This window comes from Battus philenor, unplaced genomic scaffold (genome assembly GCF_028537555.1).
Source record: "Battus philenor isolate CCGP_79_NKW_IND1 unplaced genomic scaffold, ilBatPhil1.0.hap1 SCAF_3, whole genome shotgun sequence".
NCBI lineage: Eukaryota > Metazoa > Arthropoda > Insecta > Lepidoptera > Papilionidae > Battus > Battus philenor.
In genome coordinates this window covers 9,274,424-9,297,300 of record NW_027181693.1, presented here as the reverse complement: position 1 = coordinate 9,297,300, position 22,877 = coordinate 9,274,424, and the positions used below count along the sequence as shown (strand labels likewise).

The 22,877-nt window shown below is 33.6% G+C and overlaps 2 protein-coding genes across 2 annotated transcripts in view; one reads left to right on the top strand and one right to left on the bottom strand.

Annotated features, from left to right (window-relative positions):
- Positions 1 to 337: 337 nt before the first annotated feature.
- On the bottom strand, positions 338 to 3,893 carry LOC137927039 (phenoloxidase-activating factor 2). Its single transcript, XM_068770825.1, has 7 exons — positions 3,509 to 3,893; positions 3,129 to 3,430; positions 2,888 to 3,031; positions 2,509 to 2,606; positions 2,182 to 2,442; positions 1,030 to 1,231; positions 338 to 499 (listed from the first exon to the last, which is right to left on the bottom strand). Exons 1-7 carry the CDS (start codon positions 3,891 to 3,893, stop codon positions 338 to 340), a joined length of 1,554 nt encoding a protein of 517 aa, XP_068626926.1.
- Positions 3,894 to 5,239: 1,346 nt separating this feature from the next.
- Positions 5,240 to 22,877, top strand: part of LOC137926891 (C-Maf-inducing protein-like) — a 35,558-nt gene continuing 17,920 nt past the window's right edge. Inside the window, exons 1-2 of the mRNA XM_068770627.1 lie at positions 5,240 to 6,274; positions 17,554 to 17,787. Coding sequence (XP_068626728.1) covers positions 5,582 to 6,274; positions 17,554 to 17,787 — 927 coding nt within the window. The 5' untranslated portion in view covers positions 5,240 to 5,581. The remainder of the gene's footprint in view (positions 6,275 to 17,553; positions 17,788 to 22,877) is intronic.

The window sequence follows — 22,877 nt, the reverse complement described above, 5'->3', positions numbered from 1 at the left end:
GATTGTCAGTATACATACAGTTAGATCGTGTAATTTACGTTGTATGTTTTATAACATTTACACTCTTATTTGTATAAAATTGTTATCTTAATAAATTATTACGTTAGGGCTTCACATTCAACTGTTTGTTTTATTGCCATTACCTTAATTAAAAACGTAAGTATTATATAGCATTAGATAATATTACAAATTATTAAAATACACAATAATTAATTTTAATTTAATTTTTAAATACTTAACAGTAAATGAATGCGAATTTCATATCAGCTATAATACAATTATAACAAGAGAACACATTTCAAAGTGAGATAAATAAATTATCATCAAATTTGTATAATCAAGCGGCTGCAATCTGCTGCTGTATCCAGGGTAAGAATCCAGCGACGTTCACGTAGGCCGCGGACACGTTGGCATTGGCGCAGCCCAGGCCCCAAGCCACCAGCCCCACCACCACCCACTGCCCGTTCACCTGGCAGACTAAACCCGAACCTCCGTCGCCCTGAAATAGTAATAATTGCACTGCATTGTTGTTCACAACCGGTTTACATTAGCATATGCGCGTCATTGCCCTGGTAAAACCAAAGAATATACAAAACGTATCAATAACAACCCTGGCTTTATAATAAAGGTAATAAGTGGCCCAAAGTAGCACAGGAGTCAAAATAATGAGAATTCCCGTTACTTCCACAAAAAATTTACTTTCGATGGTGAATAACTAAAATGTTGGCTTGATTTGACCCATCAATGTTAGAAGATAATATTTTAAGAAGCGCATCAGTTCGTATTTGTAAAACTTGCATATTTCATTTTCGGTAGCTGCAGCGGGTCCACCAGCCAGCTAAATTTTGAAAGAGTTCCATGAGAAAAAAAGTCTGGGAACCTACTTATACCATCAAAAACTATAATCAAATATTAACTGCAGGATTACGTGTTTAGTGTATACATATATAGTAGGTTAATTGAAAAAAAAAAAAAAAAACAGTTTTTATTATAATCAGCAGTTCACACGAGAAGACATTTGCTACGTACCGTGCATGCATCTTTATTTGCTTCCCCTCCGGCACAGACGAAGGACGTGGTGTCGAGGACGAAAGTCGGACCTAATCGGGCTGCCTGCATTTGCGATTGGCACGTGGCTGGGGCAACTATTGGCACGTCCACCTTTTTTATGATCTGTTGATATTGCCCGGTCAAACCGAACATATCCTTTCCCCAACCTGATACCCAGCACCTATGCAAACAAAGTTAACGTAAGTGATTATCATCTGAAATGCATTTGGGCTTCATATTATTGCAGAAGAAATCTGAACTTCGTACTATCAAATGTTAATGTGCTGTCCAAAAGAATAAATAAATAAATAGAACGTATGTTATTCATTTCGTTAAGAGATTTCTTATTTTAGCAATAAACAATTACTATAAAAAAATCCATTTTATACAATGCGAAACTTTATTTTATGTGACTGGTTCATTTATTATATTTGTATTGGTATATTTTTTTTTTTTAATATTATCTTTTTAATTTCATTACACCCTACCACGTCTTTTATATTTTGACTTATGTCAAATGTTTAATTGACAGCGAGAGACAAACATTTTATTATGAGGTTTGTACGGGAAATTAAAAATGATGTAACTATTTTCACTCCATAAGAACCTCTTTAGTGCCTAGACGAAAATATAAAATTATGGAATTAATTTTGAACTTAACAACATTTTTTACGTTTACTTTTTATTTATGCAGATGAATGACGCAACTCTAGTGTGAAGTCTAATATTTAAAAAAAACTCTTTTAACATTGTGATCACTTTTTAAATGATAACGAAACTTGCGAAAGTTGTTAGTGTTGTTACCCTATTGTATTTAGGACATTGTGAAGGTGACTACAAGAAAAACCCCAAAACCCTGAGTTTCTTGCGGGCTCTTCTCAGATTAGTTGTTGCGAACCCTCGTAGCTTTAAAATGAAGGGTGCCATTATAGGCAGCTCAATCTGATTCTAGTTTCTTTAAAATTAGGCTCTTCCGGCATTTCTCTCTTGACGTACACAAGTGGTCAGTGTATCTACATTTATCTAAATCTAAGTGGATAATAAAATGAATAAATTTTTCATGAATCTTAACTCTATGACTTATAATGTATATTGTTTTATTAAAAATGTTTTTAAGCTAGCTTAGTTTACCTGAGTCCGTTGTAAACAGAACTAGAAGTAGGAGGAAGGCATGCTCTGTTTATTGTGGTAGTTGAGCCATTCGCTGGTGTGAAAGGTACCGCGGCGGACAACCGTAGCACAGTTAGGTCATATTGCAACGTATTGGGATTGTATGACGGGTGGCTGAAAACCTTCTGCACCGTGTACTCTTGGTACGGTATCGGTTCATAAGTGCCAGCAGCGTCCCATTCACCTAGACGAACCTTCACATTAGGAGCTGTTCCTGAAACACTGAAAAGTAATATTTAAAACGACTTTCCCATAGTTAAAAAAATAACATTTACTTTTATTGCTTACATATAAGATGTTAATCTATGTGTCACTGTTAACACATTTAGTTGATCTATCAAAACACCGCCGGCAATGTAATCATTCTGTTTTGTTAACACTAAAGCCTGTAATAAAAAAATATTTGTAAATTACATGTTTCAAAATGTAGAATCTATAGAAATTACTGCTGTAGGTAAATCGTTTTGCTAAATTTTGTGTTTACGTCACCGTCTAAGGTATTCCCGCGACGAGACTGTTCTGGCGATTGACCAAACGTACGAAAAATTTGAGAAAAAACAACTTGCTCTTGCCTAGCCCGTCTTGCCACTCGTTCATGTCTCACACTTATAAGCACCTGTTGCAATATCCTACATGTCTCACCACTTTATAGTTTAGAAATGATTACCTGCCAAGGAAACTCTCCAAAGCTCGCTTGGCCAGAAGAAGGGATGGTAATTGTTGAAGGAACAGCCTGCAATGTTCCACAAGCAATCGCAGAAGTCGTGCTGCCGCAGCAATATTCTTGACCAGCTGGACATTCGGTGGAACCCTATGACACGGTTTTTATTGATTACGGTAAACACACTTTCCACTTATATCTCAAGTCTGTTTTTCTCTTTAATTACGTTTAAATAATAAAAACTTACCGGTGTAACAATTCTAACGTCAATCATTCCAGCACCGGATGATGTCCTTACACAGGTGCCGGAAGGTACACACCTACAGCTTTGTCTCTTTTGAATATTATGTTTCTTCTTAACGTTTATGTCGTAGCGAATTCGTTTAAATAAACCATTAATACTCGAGTCCGCACTTCGCCGTTCCCTTGGAAATCTAACTGCTGTATCAAACGATGGTACTTGCGCACTGTATCCAGTTATTGGTGGGCCGGACATTGCCGCAGATGATTGAGGAGTCGTGCCCAGCCTGGGATCAATGGGTAGTGAGCCTGCAGCGGATTCATCAGGATTAGAAATGCAAATGAGATCAGGGTTGTTGCATAATTGAACTGATAAAATCACTCCACCTGTTGTTGACGAGTTTGGAGCGGCAGTTGACATCGTTGGAGTTGCAGTCGTCGCACTTGTAGAAGCTGTTGTGGCGTTTGTTGGCCTTGCTGTGGTAGTGGTGGTGGTCATATTTGTAGTCGGGCTTCCGGTGTTATTACTAGGCATTGTTGGTGTTGGAGGTGGGGATGTCATGTTTCCAGGAGTCGATGGACGTGGCGTTGTAGTCGTGCTGGTTGTTGTGGCATTAGTGGTCGCTGTGGTCGAAGCCGTGGTAACAGCAGTCGTTGCAGCAGTAGTAGGTTGAAGTATAGGAGTTGGGACTCCTTGCACCACTATTATATTAGGTGGAGGTGGATTACTAGGCAAGAGGCCCAGGCAAGCTGTGATAAGCCAAAGACACATCTTTATCCTGAAGTTTACTTCTGTTGGTCACTATGAATTATGGATGTACGCGGTCGCTGGTCAGTGCTTTGGTTATAAACCGCGCACGTTGATTACAGTGTATTAAATACGCCCTCTGTATAATAATGGTTGGTATTCCCCTAATAACAACAACCTTCATGGTACCCTGCGCATAGCTTAATAGCTATAAATTGTCGCAATCATCAAAATATGGATAACAAATGTATTCGTCGTCATGCAGTGGGAAGATTTGTTTGTACACATTTAGAATAATATTTGTATCTGCATGTTATTTCGTGATGGTAACGCAATTAAAGAAATAACACAGATACTACAAATTCATATACTGCTTTCAAGGATATATTATTTATCCCATAAAATTACAAATAAATAAAGTAAACCTTTAAAATTCTCCGCAACACTGCGCCTTCACATGTCACTTGCGAACCCTGAAATACTATGCCTTTTCAGTCAAGTAATTTCACAAGCTTAGTACCTTTTATTTTGTAACACAATTATACTTAAACGTAAATAATATCTATTCATTTGTTTTAGTAACAACGAGAATTTAGTATCTATTTTATTTTGAATTCTTAATATACATACCTTATAACTCTATTTATTTGAATTCAATATCAAATTTTCATTTATTTTACTATTTCACAAGTAAATCAAGAGACCGTGTCCAAATCGAAATAACATATTGTGAGTGACATACAGCAATTAGGTAATAACGAGATTTGAACTACGGACCATTCTTATTTAGGTTAAAACGCTTTAGAGCGAATAATAACCGGCGGGACAACGTGTACGCGCAAAGCATTTAACGTATACATTCAGTCAGTGTGAATATTAGGAAAGTGACAACGCCGCAAAATTTTTAGATAATATAAAAATTAATCCCAATAAATAGCAATTGGACATGGAATATATTTTAAAAAGTTAATCATTTTACTACATTTTTTATAAATACGAAGACAAATGAAGGACGATAGAAGACATTTCTACGGAATTACAGAATTGTAGAATTATTTACAAAGTTCATGATTAACACTTTTATTTAATAAATAATATTTTTAATTATTGATTAAAGCGCCCTCTCTGATTTATATTTCGTTACGGTAAGAATATGTACCCGTGACATAAGTATTATTACAATAAGCACGAATAGATGTCGTTGTTGAGTGATATAAGTTAAAACATACACAGCAAGAGGGCGTGCGAAGTTATAAGCGGCTTCGCGCAGGCTGAGCGCACGTCAATACAAACAAGAAAGAACTCCACAAACGAGACCGTAACATACATATACGTATAGATTATAATGACAGCCAGCCAGTAGTGCTCGATGTTCAGTTTGCGCACATTGCCTGAACTATTTGAGGTCGCTTGCGTTACATTTTATAAAAAAATATAATCTAGTCTATGGCTATGAATAATGATCGATTTGTGAATTTTGTTTCTGTCAATGTTAAAGGATTTTTCAGTGGATTAAAGTAGTGTACATAATGATAGTGGTAACAAATCATCCATACGTTATAAATTGGGATAGAATCTATAAATACTGAAGCATATACTTGCTGTGTCCTGGTAAAATGTGCAGGATTTCCAAACTATAGGCGTTTTATGTAATTCCAAAACAATTATTTATAAAAATGATTACAAAAAATGTACCAAGTGCGGTACATTAAATGGCGAGCTTTTCGGTTTTACTAATGAATTTTTGTCAAAGATTTATTTTCACAATGCCATCGTTTAGTCAGGAAATTAACGTAGATTTAAATCTGAACGAAAGTAATAACTACAGAAATAATGCATCCGAAAGTAAAAGTGACGAAGTTAAATATGTTACCACCGATCTCACAAACCGTGCTCCAGATGGATTGAATTCTGAGCAACAACTCGCGTTTGCGTTACGAGATTTTCTTGGGCCCTCTAGCCCGATGTTAAAAGATGACGAAAACGAAAAAGAAAAGTCTCCGTCCGCGTTTGATCAGAAATTGCCGTACATAGACGAGCAAGTGGATCCTGATGCAGTCCAGTCAGACGAGGAGCAGCCACAATGTCGCGAGACGGACGAGATGCTGAACAACGCAGCTTGTCGCCTGAGGCGGTGGCGAGCGGCTTCTCGGAAACTCCGTTGTCCACGCATAATAGACAATTTAAGCTCCAAAGATGAAGGAGGCGGCTCGATTAAAAATTATCACGATGGGCACACGGATCTGGCGGATCGGCTTCGAAGCCTGGCGGCGGCCGGTAGCATGTCTGCCTCGGCCGGTGAGTTGCTCTCGCTGGCGCCGCCACCGCCCGCAGCCACCGCTCCACCTTCACCTGGTTGTTTACTTTCTCCGACGCTAGCGGATCAGAGTTCTGCAGAATATTTCGTAAGTTACTTTATTATATTCGTACCTTTAAATATAATACGACGCAGGGAGTAATGCGCACTTAATTATATAACGAAAATAATACTAATATATTTTTAGCATAAGATTCTTTTTTGAAAAAAACTTAATAAATATGACAAAAACTGAAAAATGTTACTGCGTATTTTTAGTTCATAGTAACTTTCTATTTATGTACAGTATCTAAGATTATAGATTTTTATTCAAAATACTTGTAATATTTATAAATTTTAATATATTGAAGTAATCTGATTACCAAATCCTGAATATATTGTTGAAATACTAGTACATGTATTGATTCGAGGTTTTATTATTTACATCGCTCAATACCTTTCCAGCGTAACTGATAAATGTGTTGATAACATTGCTCGGAGATTTCTTTCGTGCCATTAAAATGCAACTGATGTACTAAAAGATGTACGTTCTGTATAAAAAACGCATAAACAAATCAGTATCTGTCATTTCGAAAATTAACATTATGAATAAAGCATTTAATACAAATGCGATACAATGGCTCTGTTGACGTCATCATTAATTATTGATAAGTGGTCAATGTGACATCAAGGATCTCGATTCCAAAAGTGATTTACCTTCAAATTTAATACAGACGTCACACGTGTAATACTTAAAATTAATGGGCCATAAATAAATTACTCATATTTACGACTTTTACGCACATACAACTAATTGCCGATTGCATGATTTTAAATGACTTCCCTCATAACCAGTAATTCGATTTTAATGAATATAGATATCAAAACGTAACTAATACATAATCAATGTGTATATCGGCTAGAGTACATATTTTTATCGAGGACAGGGATATTGCGACATCTGTTAGTAATCTGAAATACAATTATTTCGGTTTCAAGAAGAAACATGAATTTGCTTTACAAATCTCGGGGATGTGAGTAGAATAAAAAGTAAATAATAAATATTTTTCAATGCAAGCCAATCGATTTTGAAATGCATTACCGACATCTAAACGACTTGCGAAATCGCTAACAATTCATAATAAAATGAAATTTTTTTACCAGTCAATTATTTGTCTCTCTTTTCAGGCCAGTGTCAGTTTTTCGAGCATCGTATGACATCCATGTTGATAGAATTTTTTTACGTTTTACTGTTTCTTGTCTTATACATATATGTTTATATGTATTATATACTTGATAATTATTTTTATATAAACATGTGTATTAGTCTTAAAAGGCATATAATATTTTTAATATTAGCTCCTCCTCCAACTTTTTTTACACTATGGTTGTAAGAAATTGTACTTTATTAAATTGAATTCAATAATTTCTTTTTCTTTCTAATGTCACCATAGACTAATGAATAATACCAACAGATGGGGTTTAACCACGCAATGACGGTTTTACTTTTAAAAGAGGTGACGAAATTCGCAAATAATTTTTAGTCGATTTTGTTTCATTTTAATATGAAATTGATGATTTTATTATGAACACTGTAAATAAATATCACGCATATTTCGTAAAAGTTCATTAGCGGCTTTCAAACCGTGAACAATATCGATTTAATTTTAATAGACGCACACATAACGCAATTTTGAATTGGTACTCTTTGTTATTAAAACATTAATTTATACTAAAATACAGGCAAAGAGGGTGTGTAATGTGCAAAATGAGTTGAAACAATATTTTGTATACTCACTTAATTTTTTGCAGTAGGTAAAGAGCCTCTGCATGCGGCATAGCTGCATTATGCTAAAAAAATTCAATCCTTGCTTAAGTAAATCGATTAAAATATTGCTCCGGTGGTTCAACTTCAAATATAAAATTGTTGCTGTTTAATGACGTCAAAAACAACGGGTCGCATATCCTATTCCATTCGAATATTCAAAAAAATGTTTCACTCAACTCAATAGAAATTATGTGAATAGGCCGAAAATTAATTTTCTATACTCAGTCATGTTTTTATTACTATGGCTACAAGTCCTTAATTTTCTGTATTGTTTTTTTCTTTTCTGCTGAACTCTATTGTTAACGACCGTCAAAAACTCATAATGCGATGGCCGATTTCGAAATAATATAACACTTTTTGTCAAAAAGATCCACTAAATTATTAACACATTCAAAATTAAGGGTTAGAAGTTTTAATTAATTAAAAGATTTGCCTTCAACTTTGTTACCTGACTTAGATGTATTGATCTTTTAAGATAGTTACCGCACTGTTTAACAGATCCCAAAATATATAGATATTGTTATTATGATAACGCACGGTCGTTATCTACTGAATTTGGTATTTTTAAGTCTCTAATTTTATAGTTCCATATTTGTTTTGAAACGTTTTGAACACGTAATGGTAAAGTGGTTGTTTTTGTATAATATATCAAAAAGGATATAAGAGCATGACAAAGGAAATATAATTTACCATTGGCAAGACAGGATTAATTTTATTATATAGGTTGTCGCATTAATCGGCGTCACACTGAAATCAGGTGACATTCGGCAGATAGTGGCACGCTACAGAAAATTAATCAAAGAATTTGTTTTCAGATATTTTAAAATTCAATACTTCATTAATATTAGCCGATAGACGCCCGCTGCAAGGCGTCCCCCAAAGAGCACCACGATTATCTGTCTTGCGCTGCCCGCATCCGGCGACTTTTGAATATTCTATTAATATCTAAACAAAGGTGATATTTTCTTTCAGGATTAGATAATTCTTGTATTTTTTTGTCTGTATATGCACTGTTGCTTTATTAGCATTTACAGATTCCGTGGTTTTGAGAAGTCAGGGCGCGAAGGACGCTTAGCTTACTACTCGTTTACGAAACCCGACGGCTCCCTCTAGAACTAAGATATAACAAACAATATCACCGAATTGTGCATTAGAATTTGTGTCTTTCCATGTCGTTTGCAGAACTTAACTCATAGTAACGTGAAAGTGAACAGGATTTAAATAATTACAGATTCGTAATCATAGTAGTAGAAAGAAAATCACCGGGTGCATACAATATATTTACTTTATTCTCCATCTTATTAATTTTAAAAATCTGTCTCATCTCTAATTGCATCTTTTAATCTATTTCCTAACTTAAATCTCAAACTATTATTATATATTTACTTTAAGTAAACTAATATTTTTTTAGTTATTGGTGTTTTCGATTTTGTGACATGGTGACGTTTATTTGTTTTCACAACGCCCTAACAATATCCAGCTTTTAACATTACGGTTCTTCTTTATCCCTAATCCATACTGCCATTCTCAGGTTGTACGCTAATATATATGCGGTCAGTGCTGATTTTGCCTCATAGATGAATCTCGCATCTAGATTCTCACCCGTGTATTACACGCACGAGCTCGTGTAACGTGATATTGATACCACCGCATGATGGACACTGTTATACAGCCCGTGGGTGTTTTTGTTCGACGAACAACGATGACCGCCTCGCTCTTTAGCTCCTGAGCCTCGTGGATAGTGGGCGTTCTTAAACCTGCCTCTGTGCTGTAGCCTTGACTAATGAGATGTTATTTATTGGCCTGGTGTGTGTCAAGTTCACGTTGTTTCCCTGTTTCGGGTAATATCCCCAAAGCGAGGCCGCCTGTTCAGTAAGCGCACCATCTCCTTGGACAAATATATGCGCTATCGTAAATCTATTGCCGAAGCCTACGTCCAATGGTGGACTTCCTGCAGCTGAAATTTTCACGAAGCAAACACTGTTCCTGAATTATACAGCTGAGTTTTTATCTTTGCAAATGACAGGCTCGTTAGAACTCAGTAATTTGAAATCGCAAATGCTTTCAATAGTTTAATGTAAAAAAAATAAACGGGGCAGTTTAAGCCGTCAGACGCCCCACTGGCTGCAGGCATAGATTAGTCTCGTTGATAAAACACGCGCTCGCATCATGCCTGCCACGTGACGTCCGCCGTGTATACATATTGATTCGTTCAACTCCACCGAGTACTAATACACCAAATTGTTTTAACGAGGTTTTAACCCAAAAAATCAACAACGAGAACAAGCGATGATTATCTTCACAGCGACGTATAATGTTTTCTATTTAGTACATTGCAAGACACACGTTTTTGTGGTCTTGATTGACGTAAATGTTTGACAGCGATAGACAGGTGTTTTAAAATACTCCGTGGTTTGTATTTTCGCATACAGAAGAAAAGTGTTTGCTTTTACGGTTTTCCCCACAATTTTTTCAATTTCTCCTTAGCGTTATTTCTCTTATTAAAAACGTTCTTACTCCCATAACGATAACATGTAAAAAAAGTTCGTTGATCTATTCTAGTGTTTTGTATTTTTATGAACGCATATAGCGTTACATTTTTATTTACATGGCAGACAGACCTATTAAATACAATATATAAAGGCTATGAAGAAAAATATTTTCGTGATATTAAATGAAGCATCAACAAGAAAATATTGTATAAATATTATATTTGCCTTCAGCAAAATTCGACATGTGAACTTATAAAAATTAAATTTTCATAATCCTCATTGATTTGGCGTCGTACATTTATTTTCAATAAAAACATTACTGTATATTGCAAAAATAAAAAAAAAACTCAAAATAATACGCAGTGTATAAATATTCTGACCATAAACACCTAATTAGTTTTATGTCTGTTCTGACTAAACGCTATAACTTCAATGTTCGACTATACGACCATGCACAATGTGTTTTAATGAGAAGACCTCATTAATATGCCAGATATTTAAAATATATTTTAGTTATAATTATATAGTTAAATTTATAAAGTAACAAATAAACACTGAAATAAAATGGCCATAAACAATCGAACTGGCAGCTAAGAATAAACACCATAAAAGTTAGATGTATCATCGGTTATGATGGATGATGCTACAAATATTTGTGAATGTAAAGAAAGTTGGCCCCGTTAGTAAATAAACTTGACATACACATATAACATAGTGACATGTAAGTAAATATTGGTTACCGTGTTAGACAGGTCGTGAAAAATTAGATCGATATAATTTTTAACGATAGATTTTTGAAACAGAGATTTCAATTTTAATGAAATTTTAAATAAAATTATTTATCTTAGATGCTTACAATTTTATAGATAAGATAATTGTCTAAATTAAGTTTATTTTTACTTTTATAGTTTGTAAGCTCATTCTCGTTTATATTCAGCGTTGATGGATTTGTAGATAACAGAATTGTATATTTATGGTACCGACAGCAGTACTATGCTATGTATTGCTTTCCCATATATTCGTTAAATCTTTCAAATGGTCTTCTTTTATTTGTGTTCTTTTATTTAATCAAGCTGCAAATTTTCCGAAAATTATGAATTAATTAATAAATAATCTGAATAAAATTATTTACATGTGAAGATTATTCTCTCTTGTCATATGAATTTTAATTTTGTGCGTAGCTTGACATAAATTAATTATTTTTGCTTCTAAACATATGTTGTAAATTGCACTCTTTTAAAAAAAGTATATACATAGGTATGCAGGAAAATAAATGTTAATAAAGAGGGCAAAGGCATACAGGTGTCTATATAAATAGTTTTAAATTTATGTTGTTGTTTGGCATGATTTCCTGAAGCAACAACGTAACAGCCGCTGATGTGGCGGTTTGTACCTCAAGCGCGCCCTCATGACCCAAATTTTAGGTATGACGTCATCATGCAAGAAGAAATAGAATGTGGGTCGTGCTCTAATCCGAAGTCGCCACTCCCTTTCTTCATTTGAATTAATGTAAAATAGATATCTAAAAATAAAAATTGTAACGTATAACTATTTGTAAGTATTATATTATATCGTATGTACGTTGTAATAGATCATTATTGATTTTTTTTAGTTAATTAATTTTTTTTCTTTTTTATTAATCGTAAAGAAGACAAGATATAATTTTATGGCTAAAAATAAGCAACTCTTAATACTTTTTAATTGTTAAAAAATTAGAAATCAAAAAAGAAACAAATCTAAGATAGCTCAAAACAAAATTCTACTAACTGGTTACTTTTTCAAAAGTAACCTTTCTAACATCATCAAAACCAGTAAAATACAAATAGTAAAGACAAAGACACTTTGTTACAATTTTATACATACTATTTACGATAAGACTTTTCCGGGTCTGTAAAATATTCTTTAAAACACTTTGAAGTAGATAATACATAATTAGACTGACGTTCTAAAACTTGTAATGATAATACAATTTTTCAAAAGGTATGTACAGGTATGTGCACATTTAAAAGGTAACAAAAATTGGAACTTTTTATGTACAAACTTTAATTTGATACAGAGAACAGTTACGTTCATTTTGATTTATTGGCAAATAATTACTATTTTAAACGTCAGAGTAGTAATTATGTAATGTTTGCGTCACTCACGTATTATCAACGTATCGGTATTAGATCGGTATTAGGATTCTTCGTGACCTGGGGACACGTCACTGTTAACAAAAACTTACGAGCACACGGCCCGCGCTCTTAGCTTCAATTTGTCATAATCTCGTAGTTTGGATAAATAGCCGCTGCTATTTATGCAAGTTATTAAATTATGACAGATGCTTTTCCAAAGATGTTATCGTATTTTTTCGCTTACATGATTGGTTGTCACTTGTCTTGTCTCCCCGGGCTGGTTTCCGCAACCAAGCGGCACTATGCCCATTTTGCGTCGGCACTCGATTTGTTGTTTGGACCACGTAATTATTTAATAAACTTATTCTTTAGCTATCAATTATTCTTACTGTAAGTGGCATAGTTATTATTTTTTATTCTTCTATCTAACTACCTATGTCTGTATAATTGCCAAGTAAATTCTTTTGCATTGTAAATACAAATTTGTTATGTATTCATATGCGTACTTAGTGCATGGACAGGTAGACGCGAGTTTAGATATGGTTTAATTTTAAGAGCATTAATTTTTGTATATTCAATATTGATCTTCAAACGTTAAAGAAATATAGCCTACAGAAGTTTTTTGTTCTGTTTAAGTTTAATTAAAAACAAATTTGTCTGCTTGCGGAGCTTCAAGTACAAGGTCGGTGTTGACGTCAAAACATTCGTGCATTGCAGCAAACGTATTCTTTGCAATCATTCCGAATGTTATTGTTAAAACTGTTATCTTTAAAATTTTAAATTGATTGAATAATGTACAGGTTTTCCTTCTTTCACCTGTTTAAATACCTTCACATGCAGTAAAATCATCTACAGATGTAATTAGAAAGAATAAGAGAAATATTCCAAACGGTTTTTGTTTGCTTAGAACACTACATTTTCCACCTATTTCTGTATATATTTAATAAATAAGAATTTCAAATGGTATCATACAAGGATCATTAATTTTAATAACGCTTTTACTTATACTTGCTAAAAATGAGAAGATTTACAACCGGTAGTCGTACATATTAGTAATTAAAATTTTATTTAAATGAACAAAAATGTATGGTAAATGATTGACAACCATTTGTTTATTTATTTATTTTATATAATATTCTTTATTGTACACGATAAGATACATAATATACAGATACAATAACATACAGAAAAGTACAATGGGCAGTCTTATTACACAAGGCAATCTCTTACAGACAACCATAGTAAGGAAAAGATAATAGTACTTATAAAGGGTAGTTCACCTGTACAAAAAAATACATAGCCACAAACAAATGAACATAAATATACATAGACATACATACTTAAACATACATACATACGTATATAACATATATACTTATAATAAAAAGGGTTTAATACATATTATAAATATAATACAATAATAAATAAAAACATCTAACTGACTTCGATCAGTATTGGTTCGATCGCACTTGCCTCAGAAAGAAGCAAGAAGAAAAAGAAATGAACTAAGAGATAGATAATTATAGGTCTAGTTAATGGTTCTCAACCTTTTTCTTGAAAATAGGTAGAGATTTAGCACTTCTTATATTCAGCGGTAAATCATTCCACAATCGAACGGCCTGCGTGGTGAAAGATTTGGCCATAAACGAGGAAGAATGCGCCGAATATTTTTAATTCCAGATTATCTGATGATCTCAAAGACCGCTCATGTGTATCATGAAGAAGTTGAAACCTTGATTTTAGATAAGAGGGAGTGAGTGGATTGAAAAGAATATTATAGAGTAGATAAAGTATGTGAGCATATTTTCGGAGGCCTGTAAATATGAAGCGAATACAAAAGTTTTGAAGGCGCTCAAGTTTATTTAGTTGGTTTTCAGGTCTAGATAGCTAACATCTGCGTAATCAATGATAGGGAGAAGGATTGACTGCAAGAGAAATTTTAGTATTAGTAGGTAAAAAGTAGCTAAGACGTCGCAAAGACCTTGCCGATGCAAATAGTTTACGGATCATTTCCCGAACCTGTGGACCCCATGAAAGCAGTTTATCGAAATGAATGCCAAGGTTTTTAACTGTCTCACTGAAAGGAATCACAGTGCCCTTACAAGCTACGGATGGCAATAACACCCAGTTTAGTTTGGATAGCATTCTACTGCTGCCGATCACAATGGCCTGCGTTTTAGATGGATTGACGGCTAATCCATAGGCCTTGCTCCACTTGCAGATGCTGTCCATATCACAATTTATGCAGGCAATAGCTTCCACAATCTTATCCAATGGTGCTTGAGAATAAATTTGAAGATCATCTGCATAAAGATGGCAGGCAGAACATAATTGTTGGGAAATTGTATTAATAAATAGAGCAAATAGAAGAGAAGATAAAACGCCGCCCTGTGGGACACCGACAGTTGTAGCGCAATAAGAGGAAAAATTGTCGTTAACGCAAACTCGCTGTCGGCGTCCAGACAAGTAACTGCGAAACCACGTAATTGTCATTGGAAATATATTAAGAGAACTCAATATGCCGAGCAGAATTTCAAAATCGACGGTATTGAAGGCATTACTGAAATCAAGGAGAGCAAGAACTGTTAACTTACCCTGCTCGATACCTTTTCTGATGTCATCTGTAATATTAACTAGAGTAGTGGTAGTGCTGTGACCTGGTCGAAAGCCGGATTGAATGGGATTAAGGAGATTATTTTTAGACAGGAATTTACAGAGTTGAGTATGGATTAAACGTTCTAAGACCTTGGATAGAAATGGGAGGATTGATATAGGTCGAAAATCCGACAGGGTAGACTGGTTAGACTTTTTAGGAATGGGAGTGATTTGAGCATTTTTGCAAACTATTGGGAAGGTTCCACTAGTGATAGCGAAGTTAAGGACATGGCAAATAATTGGTAAGATTATGTCGAGGACGGGGAGGATATGGACCATGTGAGTTGTGTTAAACTAATCCTAAAAAAATCATAGAAATACACCAACAATAAACAGTACTGCAAGCGTGGCGGGCATGCGTTTGTTTGCGTGTACTTAAACGTGTTCTGGTGTGTAAGTAAGCCTGGATCAAAAAATTCTAATTACATCCTATATTGTTTACACATCGATGTATATTTAGTTACCCTTTTAAGCATCATGAAAAATGTAGAATTTAACTTAATCTTAATTTTTGAATTTAAGTAATTTTATTATCTCTGTATTACCTAAAATCACTACTTCTGCCATAACGCAATCACTGTTGGACATAGGTCTCTCAATATATGAATTAGGCCTCCTTCATACTCGTAGATTTTTAATAGGACCGGTTGGGAGCGGCCTGCATCCAGAGTCTTGCAACTATCTTAACAGGTCCTCTTTTCCCCTTGAACAGCCGCTGGCAGTCCTACGCTGCGCTTGTCGATCCTTGGTCTCCACTTCAGAACCATAAGGCTACAGCGACAATTTGTTCTGCGGGATATGTGACCTTGTCCACTGGCCGCTACAACTTGCCAATTCGCTGACCTGTACCGGTTGCTTTCATGTGTTTACGGATCTCCTCATCAGTGATTCGATCTCGAAGAGTTTATTGTTACTACCATTATCTTTTTTACTACCATTACCATTTCATATATTTTTATTTCTATTCTGCCGTTGAAATCGTTAATGTAAGAAAAAAAAACTACGCACTATCTTTTACGAGGTAATGGCTGTAAGTTATTAGGTTAATGGGCATCCTTAATAGCTTTTTTACTATTACTATTTATAAATGTAATTAAACGAACTTATTTACAGATTGTCATCATAAAGCAGTGGTTTAAATAACACAAGCATCGTAAAGTAAATAAGTAAAAAGAAAACTAATCATTATTATCATGTTAGCTGATTGACGCCCACTGCAAGACAGGCCTAGGCCAAAATCGCCCCGATTTCCTGTTTTGCGCTGCCCGTATCCAGCCATTTTGTTTATCCGCGGCCTTGACTATGTCGTGGAAAAAATATAGTCATTTGTTTATTAAAAGTAATAAATTTTCTTTTCGAATATATATTATATTACACACATTCAATGTCATAATGTAAAACAATATGTATATTGTTATAAGTATACAATAATGTTTAAGATTAACAATTATGTCATCTAATACAATTTTATAAAAGTTTATTTTGTATTAACATACTTACACTTGAGACAGAACGCTGAAAGTTGTGAAACATAAAAAATTTAAATTATTTAAAACGGCTACGGTACAATACCTTCTACAAAGGTGTGCCGACGACATGACCTCAGTTAAGGATGTGATGCTTCAGGCCAACAGGTTGACATGATCGCCGGTTTATCGAAACAGCTTTACCGTTGCGCCAAGTGCGTTCAGTTTTATAAAAAATTCAATGTCAATTTTTATATTAGCAAGCAGCCATGACTTATGAACTTAAGAACGAAATTACGGAAGAAAACTAAAATGAAAATAAACAAAGATTAATATTTTCATTTTAGTTTTCTTCCGTAATTTTAAGGTTTTTTTCTAACCTGTACAAAGCATATAACAAACATATTCTGATTAAATAACTTAATGTCGTACTATTCGCATGATACATGTAAAATTTTTATTATTTATATTACGTCTCTTCAATACTTTTATAAATTCTCTTCATAGATATAATCTTTTACATGAAAATAAAAAAAACTGAACTTCTATTTCAAGTAAACGTTTTTTAAAATTATCTCATTAAGCTTTAATTAACCCGTTTTTACGTAGCATTTGAAATGCTTTGTAATAAATAATTAAAATAACATATATTTATTATCTCACACAAAATGGTTACAACCATATAGTTGTTCTGTTTCCTGAACTAATGAAAACATACATTGTGAGAAAAGCTCCTTCCAACGTAATTTACAATGTCATGTGCCCCGTTCAAAAATAATACAAAATATTACAATAAACAAAAAAAGAAGCTTAAAGTTTAATTTTTTGTCTAGGGCTCGAGCCCAGAGTGCTGCGCCGACAGCTCTAGCTTCGAAAGTTCCAATACAGCGGGTACACCAGTGCCGCCTCCTGGACCTCGATACAAGTTAGCCACGGAGGGAACTCTACGAGTTTGCTGCTTCCAGCACACCAGGACCGTCGTCGACAAGATTCTCGCAGCGAAATTTCTCAGACGTTGGGAGACGCATGCGCTTTGCTTGCTAGAAGATCACGTCGTCTCCAAAACTGTAAGTTTCAGTAATTTATCATGTAATTAAATATCTTCTTTCACTTTAGTTAATTTACTAGATGTACCATTATTTAATATTAACTCAGTACCTTCCATATCATTATTTGCCTCATTATCATCATGTTAGCTTATAGGCGCCCGCTGCAAGTCTAGTCCTCCCCTCCCCCCAACATCATCACAATGACCGGTCTTGCATTTGTTGACTTCCCGCGACCTTAACTATGTAAAGGTATGTAAAATGTTTTTCTCTTGTGTTTAGTTAATGTCAAAGCAACTTCTATAAAATAGTTATTTTTTTACTTAGATCTAAAGACACCTTTGAATATAAGTAATTATTTATTCTGCCTGGATATTTTTGTAAAACATCACTGTTGAAGATTCTTCTTAAATATAAAGCACTTTTTCTTGGACAATGATCATTAAAAACTTTTCTTCAAATCCCCTTGTTTACATAAAAATATAGTAAAATTCCTGTTACTGAGAACCTATCATGTTTCCACGCGTACTTTATATTGTAATTATTCGGTTTCCTAATTCGGATTTTTAAAAAAAATTCAGTTTTAATTCTCTTAAAGTACATAACTCATGCAATGATTGATATTTAAATATATTTAAAACCAAAACTTTTTATACTCCGAAGGTAAAAATGTTATAATTGTCGGAAAAAAGATATTGTTTGATTTACTATTTTTAACAGAAACAAAGTTCAATCCTGATTTAACAGCGAATAAGATTTTCATTATTTGTATGTAATTGTAATTTCATAATGGTTTAGGATACGGGTATTTTTTATTCTAGGGAAGGTAAAGCGTGTTTATGCTTACGTCAAGGACCAATGGTAGCCCAGCAAATAGAGGTCTGAGACTTGCAATCTTAGATCACAGGTTCAATTTCCGTGATACAATCTTACATAATTCACATTCTTCGTGCTTTATCGCCACTGCTCACTGACGAGTCTTCAAAACATGTGCATAAGCATTCTCTGCTTACTATAATACCACACTGCGATCGTCAACCCGCCTGCCAAGCGTAGCGGTCATAGTACATTCCCCATAGATATTAAGATATCTATGGGGAATATACTCTTCTAAGGAAGAGGCCTAAGCATTCCAATGGGCGTCAGTGGACTAAAACGACATGTATCGACACATACACCGTGTGATTTCTAAAAGAATAAATAGTAGTTCCCCTATATACTTAAAAAGTGAATGTCACTTTTCTAGTAAAAATCTAGATTAAACCGTTTGGCGTAAGCGTATTAATTAATATTTAGCCCATATTTGTTTGTCATATTATTAGCAGCTGAGCAAACGTACATGTACGTCATTATTACTCATTTAAATTTACGTAATTGCAACTATATTTTCATTCAGATATGAAACAAAGGCCTGTTATCGCTGTGGATATAATTTGAAAACAATTTTGCCATGGCACTGTTTAACCATCAGATTATAAAATATGATTTGCATTCTACACCACAACTTGACATTATAAGCAACGCGCACAGACGAATAACATTAGGAGACGTAGTGATTTGATTCTTGTTGTGATATAAATATATGTCTGTCACGTAGACTTTATTGTTCTGTCTATTGTCGACGTTAATCGATAATATTGTATTACTTCCAGTGGATATAAACCTAGCAATCAATTTTATTTTTGCTCATGAATATGTTCAAATATTTCTTCGTAGCAATAGTTAGACAGAATGTTATATAATTAAAATTCTGCCAAAAAAAAAAGGAAAAAAGCTGCCAGTGCTCTTCTGTAGGTGGTTTGTAGGTAAATAACACGGTGCTCATTTCTGCAGGCAGATTACCGAGTAAACATACTAATTATAAAGCTATGGAATTATAGAACTAAACTAAACTCTGTGGCGCGGTACAGAGTTTAGTTTAGTTCTATAATTCCAGGTGAGGTATGCTTGCGACGAGACGGAGGGAGTATCGGCAGCTTCGATCCGTCACTCCGCCGTCAACGATTGCAGCGGTGGCGCCCATGTCCTTTTTCATCATTGTCATATATATTTATATATATATATATATATATATATATATATATATATATATATATATACGTTTCTTTACTATTACTATGCTACTAAAATATTCCATTTTATATCCTAATTACCTTTACCACTGTCAACAGGTAATCTTCCTCCCAGACTCATAACTATTAGAGTTAAATGCAATTTTTATTGGAATAAATTTTTTGTACATAGAAGCCTTAAACAACATTTTTCCGTTCATCTTTATACTAATTGTCTTTCACCAGACTTAAATGAAAGATTGTCTTTACTGATAAATCACAAACTTCAGTTAAATAAACTGTTTTTATTCATAATTTACATTAATAACTTTTTTAATATTTCAGCTATAAATAGTTATCCGGATAAGTATGGAGAATAATCCATCAATTTCACTTTTCACGCGGCCTAGGGCAAAATGACGTTAACATAGGTTTAAATTGGACTATTGTGTTTGTTACGTTAACCGAACGAGGTCAATAAGAAGATAAGAGAGTTTTGTGCGTCATGAGCGTTTACTATATTCAATTTCATAGTTGCTACGCTAAATGAAGCCTTGTTGTGATATTTTTACATTGTTTTATTAAATTAACATGGGTATAATATGTAAATAAACTAATTTATAACACAAATATTTTTACACGCGTCTGGCTATGAAAGCATTTTCTAATCAAAACAGCACGCGTTTCACGTCAAGTAGCACAAGGAAAAATGATAATGGCGTCCAAAAACGGAATCATATCTATTGATATAGAGGTAACGCAAGATATAATTAATGTTTATCTTTTATGTACGTATTTGTGTTAGCCGGCCCCATTTTGTTTAGTTTTACTATAAATTTTATATTTACACGTTTTATTTTTAAATAAAACTCAATTTTGATATAAATATTATCTGCATTTGGGAAGATCATAACTCAAATAAAATTACGCTTTATTGTATTGTGTTCGAGTTGTTCGTTGGTTTTACCAGCGCTGACATTTCTTTTATAACACAGGTAAATGGATTAGCACATTAACTTAAGAGCCTAAAGAAAGAAACCTGTCCAGCTTGATGATAAAAGCTTCTATAAATATACACTATGGCGTACATTTCTACGTCAATATTTAATTTCTAAAAACATAAATCTTCTAATAAAGTATATAGTTACAAATTTTTTGCTACAGGAATTTAAAATGATTGACTCTGTGTCTTTTCGTAAGATAGAGAATCGATTATAGACTAGTTGTAATACCCGCAGAGCTCTAATTCTGGGGTATTTTGTATATATAATTTTTGTTTATGTAAACACACAGTGAAAGTTTTAACTTCCGATGATAACAAAAAACTTCTAAAAATATATGAAATGAAGGATATTTAAGTGCTATTAGCAATATCCGCTCCGGGGTCAAGGTTATATTTACACATAGTCGAGTGGAACGCTTATCAAGTTATCTTCGTAACCATATTTATCAACGTTGCGATGTTGTGAGGGCCTCCAGCTATTTAATGTCAAAGGTCACTCACAACCCAGTAGACACAACAGAAACCCTTTGCTTACTAGACCCAACAGAATGCCTTGTACATAATATGATCCGACTGACGTATACACCCAATTGCATATGACCTTACCATATTCACTTGTCAGTTCAATGCCATTTCGCTTTCCTTTTTGACGTCACAGCGTCTGATTCCTCATGTGCATGAATATCCGAGAGGAGAATACAACTTTCAAAAGTGCTTTATCGATTGCGCGAATTGGCGAAATTTTATAATCTTTCTTTCTAAAACTTATTGATTTACGACCAAATCGACAACAATTTAGAACAATTTTGAATTCAGTTAAACCTTTCCATCTTTCTTTGAAATAATGATGAGAGAAATTTAAATATTATTTTGTATTTTTTTTCTTCATAGTTTATTATTGGTACTTATTAGCTACAAACGTTATGAATTATTTACAATAATTAAGAAATAATATATAGGTATGTATAAATGTATTTAAATATTTTAACTGAATTTGATTAATAATGTAATTAATACAAAAGATGCACAGACAGGCGCCGTGCACGATTTAATTCTCCATGTGCGTGCGTAGGTAGCTACGTCACACACGTCAACCAGTCATCGCAAAAAGGTCAAAGTCTTTGAATGAAGCAAATGTACTCAAAATTCGTACAGCGTTCATTGATACGATATATACTTACTTTATACTTATTAATGCATTTTTTTTTTACTTAAATATCAAATAGGTATAAAGAAAAATCTACAATTTTTTTCGTATTACCTGTTTTAAATATTACGCGCGCATTGAAATTGCAAACTTTGTATTGTTATAATTACCAGTGTGGTAAAATTCAGAAATAAATTAAATATTGTAATGAAATTTAGAAAAAAAATTGTTACGAAATTTTATGTTTAAACACTTCTCGCAATTTATTGATATAAAAAGCCCGTACGTCAATTGTGGTATATATTTACACTTAAGAGATTTAATCTCTTTGACCTTCTGTTGTAATACGCATCTCCGGGTGTATGACTGTATGTTAAGAATATTTAATTTAATAAGACAAATTAATTAATAATTGAATCTCAAACAATTTAAATAAATAAAACAAGCATAAACAAAACCAATGTTTTTATTACCAGCTTTTGCTTAATGTTCGAAAATATCCACGATAGTATTTATTTCATGACAAAACTTACTTAAAAAAATTTGAATTTAGAAAAAGTAAAAACAAATACGTTTTAACGCCAATGTTACGGCTTATGTCAAAAGTCCATCAAAACAGAAACCCCGTGATTATGTACAGACAAACTTGTTTTTAATTTTTAACTAAACTTATACAAATAAAAGAAAAAAAATTATTTCTTTGTAGTTTTAAAAATATTTTGACAAAACTACGATGTTGTTTTGTACATAGAACAATTTTTATTCTTTCCGTATAAATTTATAGTATGTACTATTTCTAGATTTACTTAAGGGTGACTATCCTTACTTGCAGAACTAATATAATCCATATCAACTTGTACAAAAAGTAACAAACACATCGTTTATGTATTCGAAAGGCACTAATTTTTTC

Coding starts and splice junctions, on each gene's coding strand:
- LOC137927039 (XM_068770825.1), bottom strand. CDS start 3,893: ATGTGTCTTTGGCTTATCACAGCTTGCCTGGGCCTCTTGCCTAGTAAT. Junction 2,607..2,887: donor TTGGAGAGTTTCCTTGGCAG/GTAATCATTTCT, acceptor TTTTTATTACAG/GCTTTAGTGTTAACAAAACA. Junction 500..1,029: donor CAAATAAAGATGCATGCACG/GTACGTAGCAAA, acceptor TTACTATTTCAG/GGCGACGGAGGTTCGGGTTT.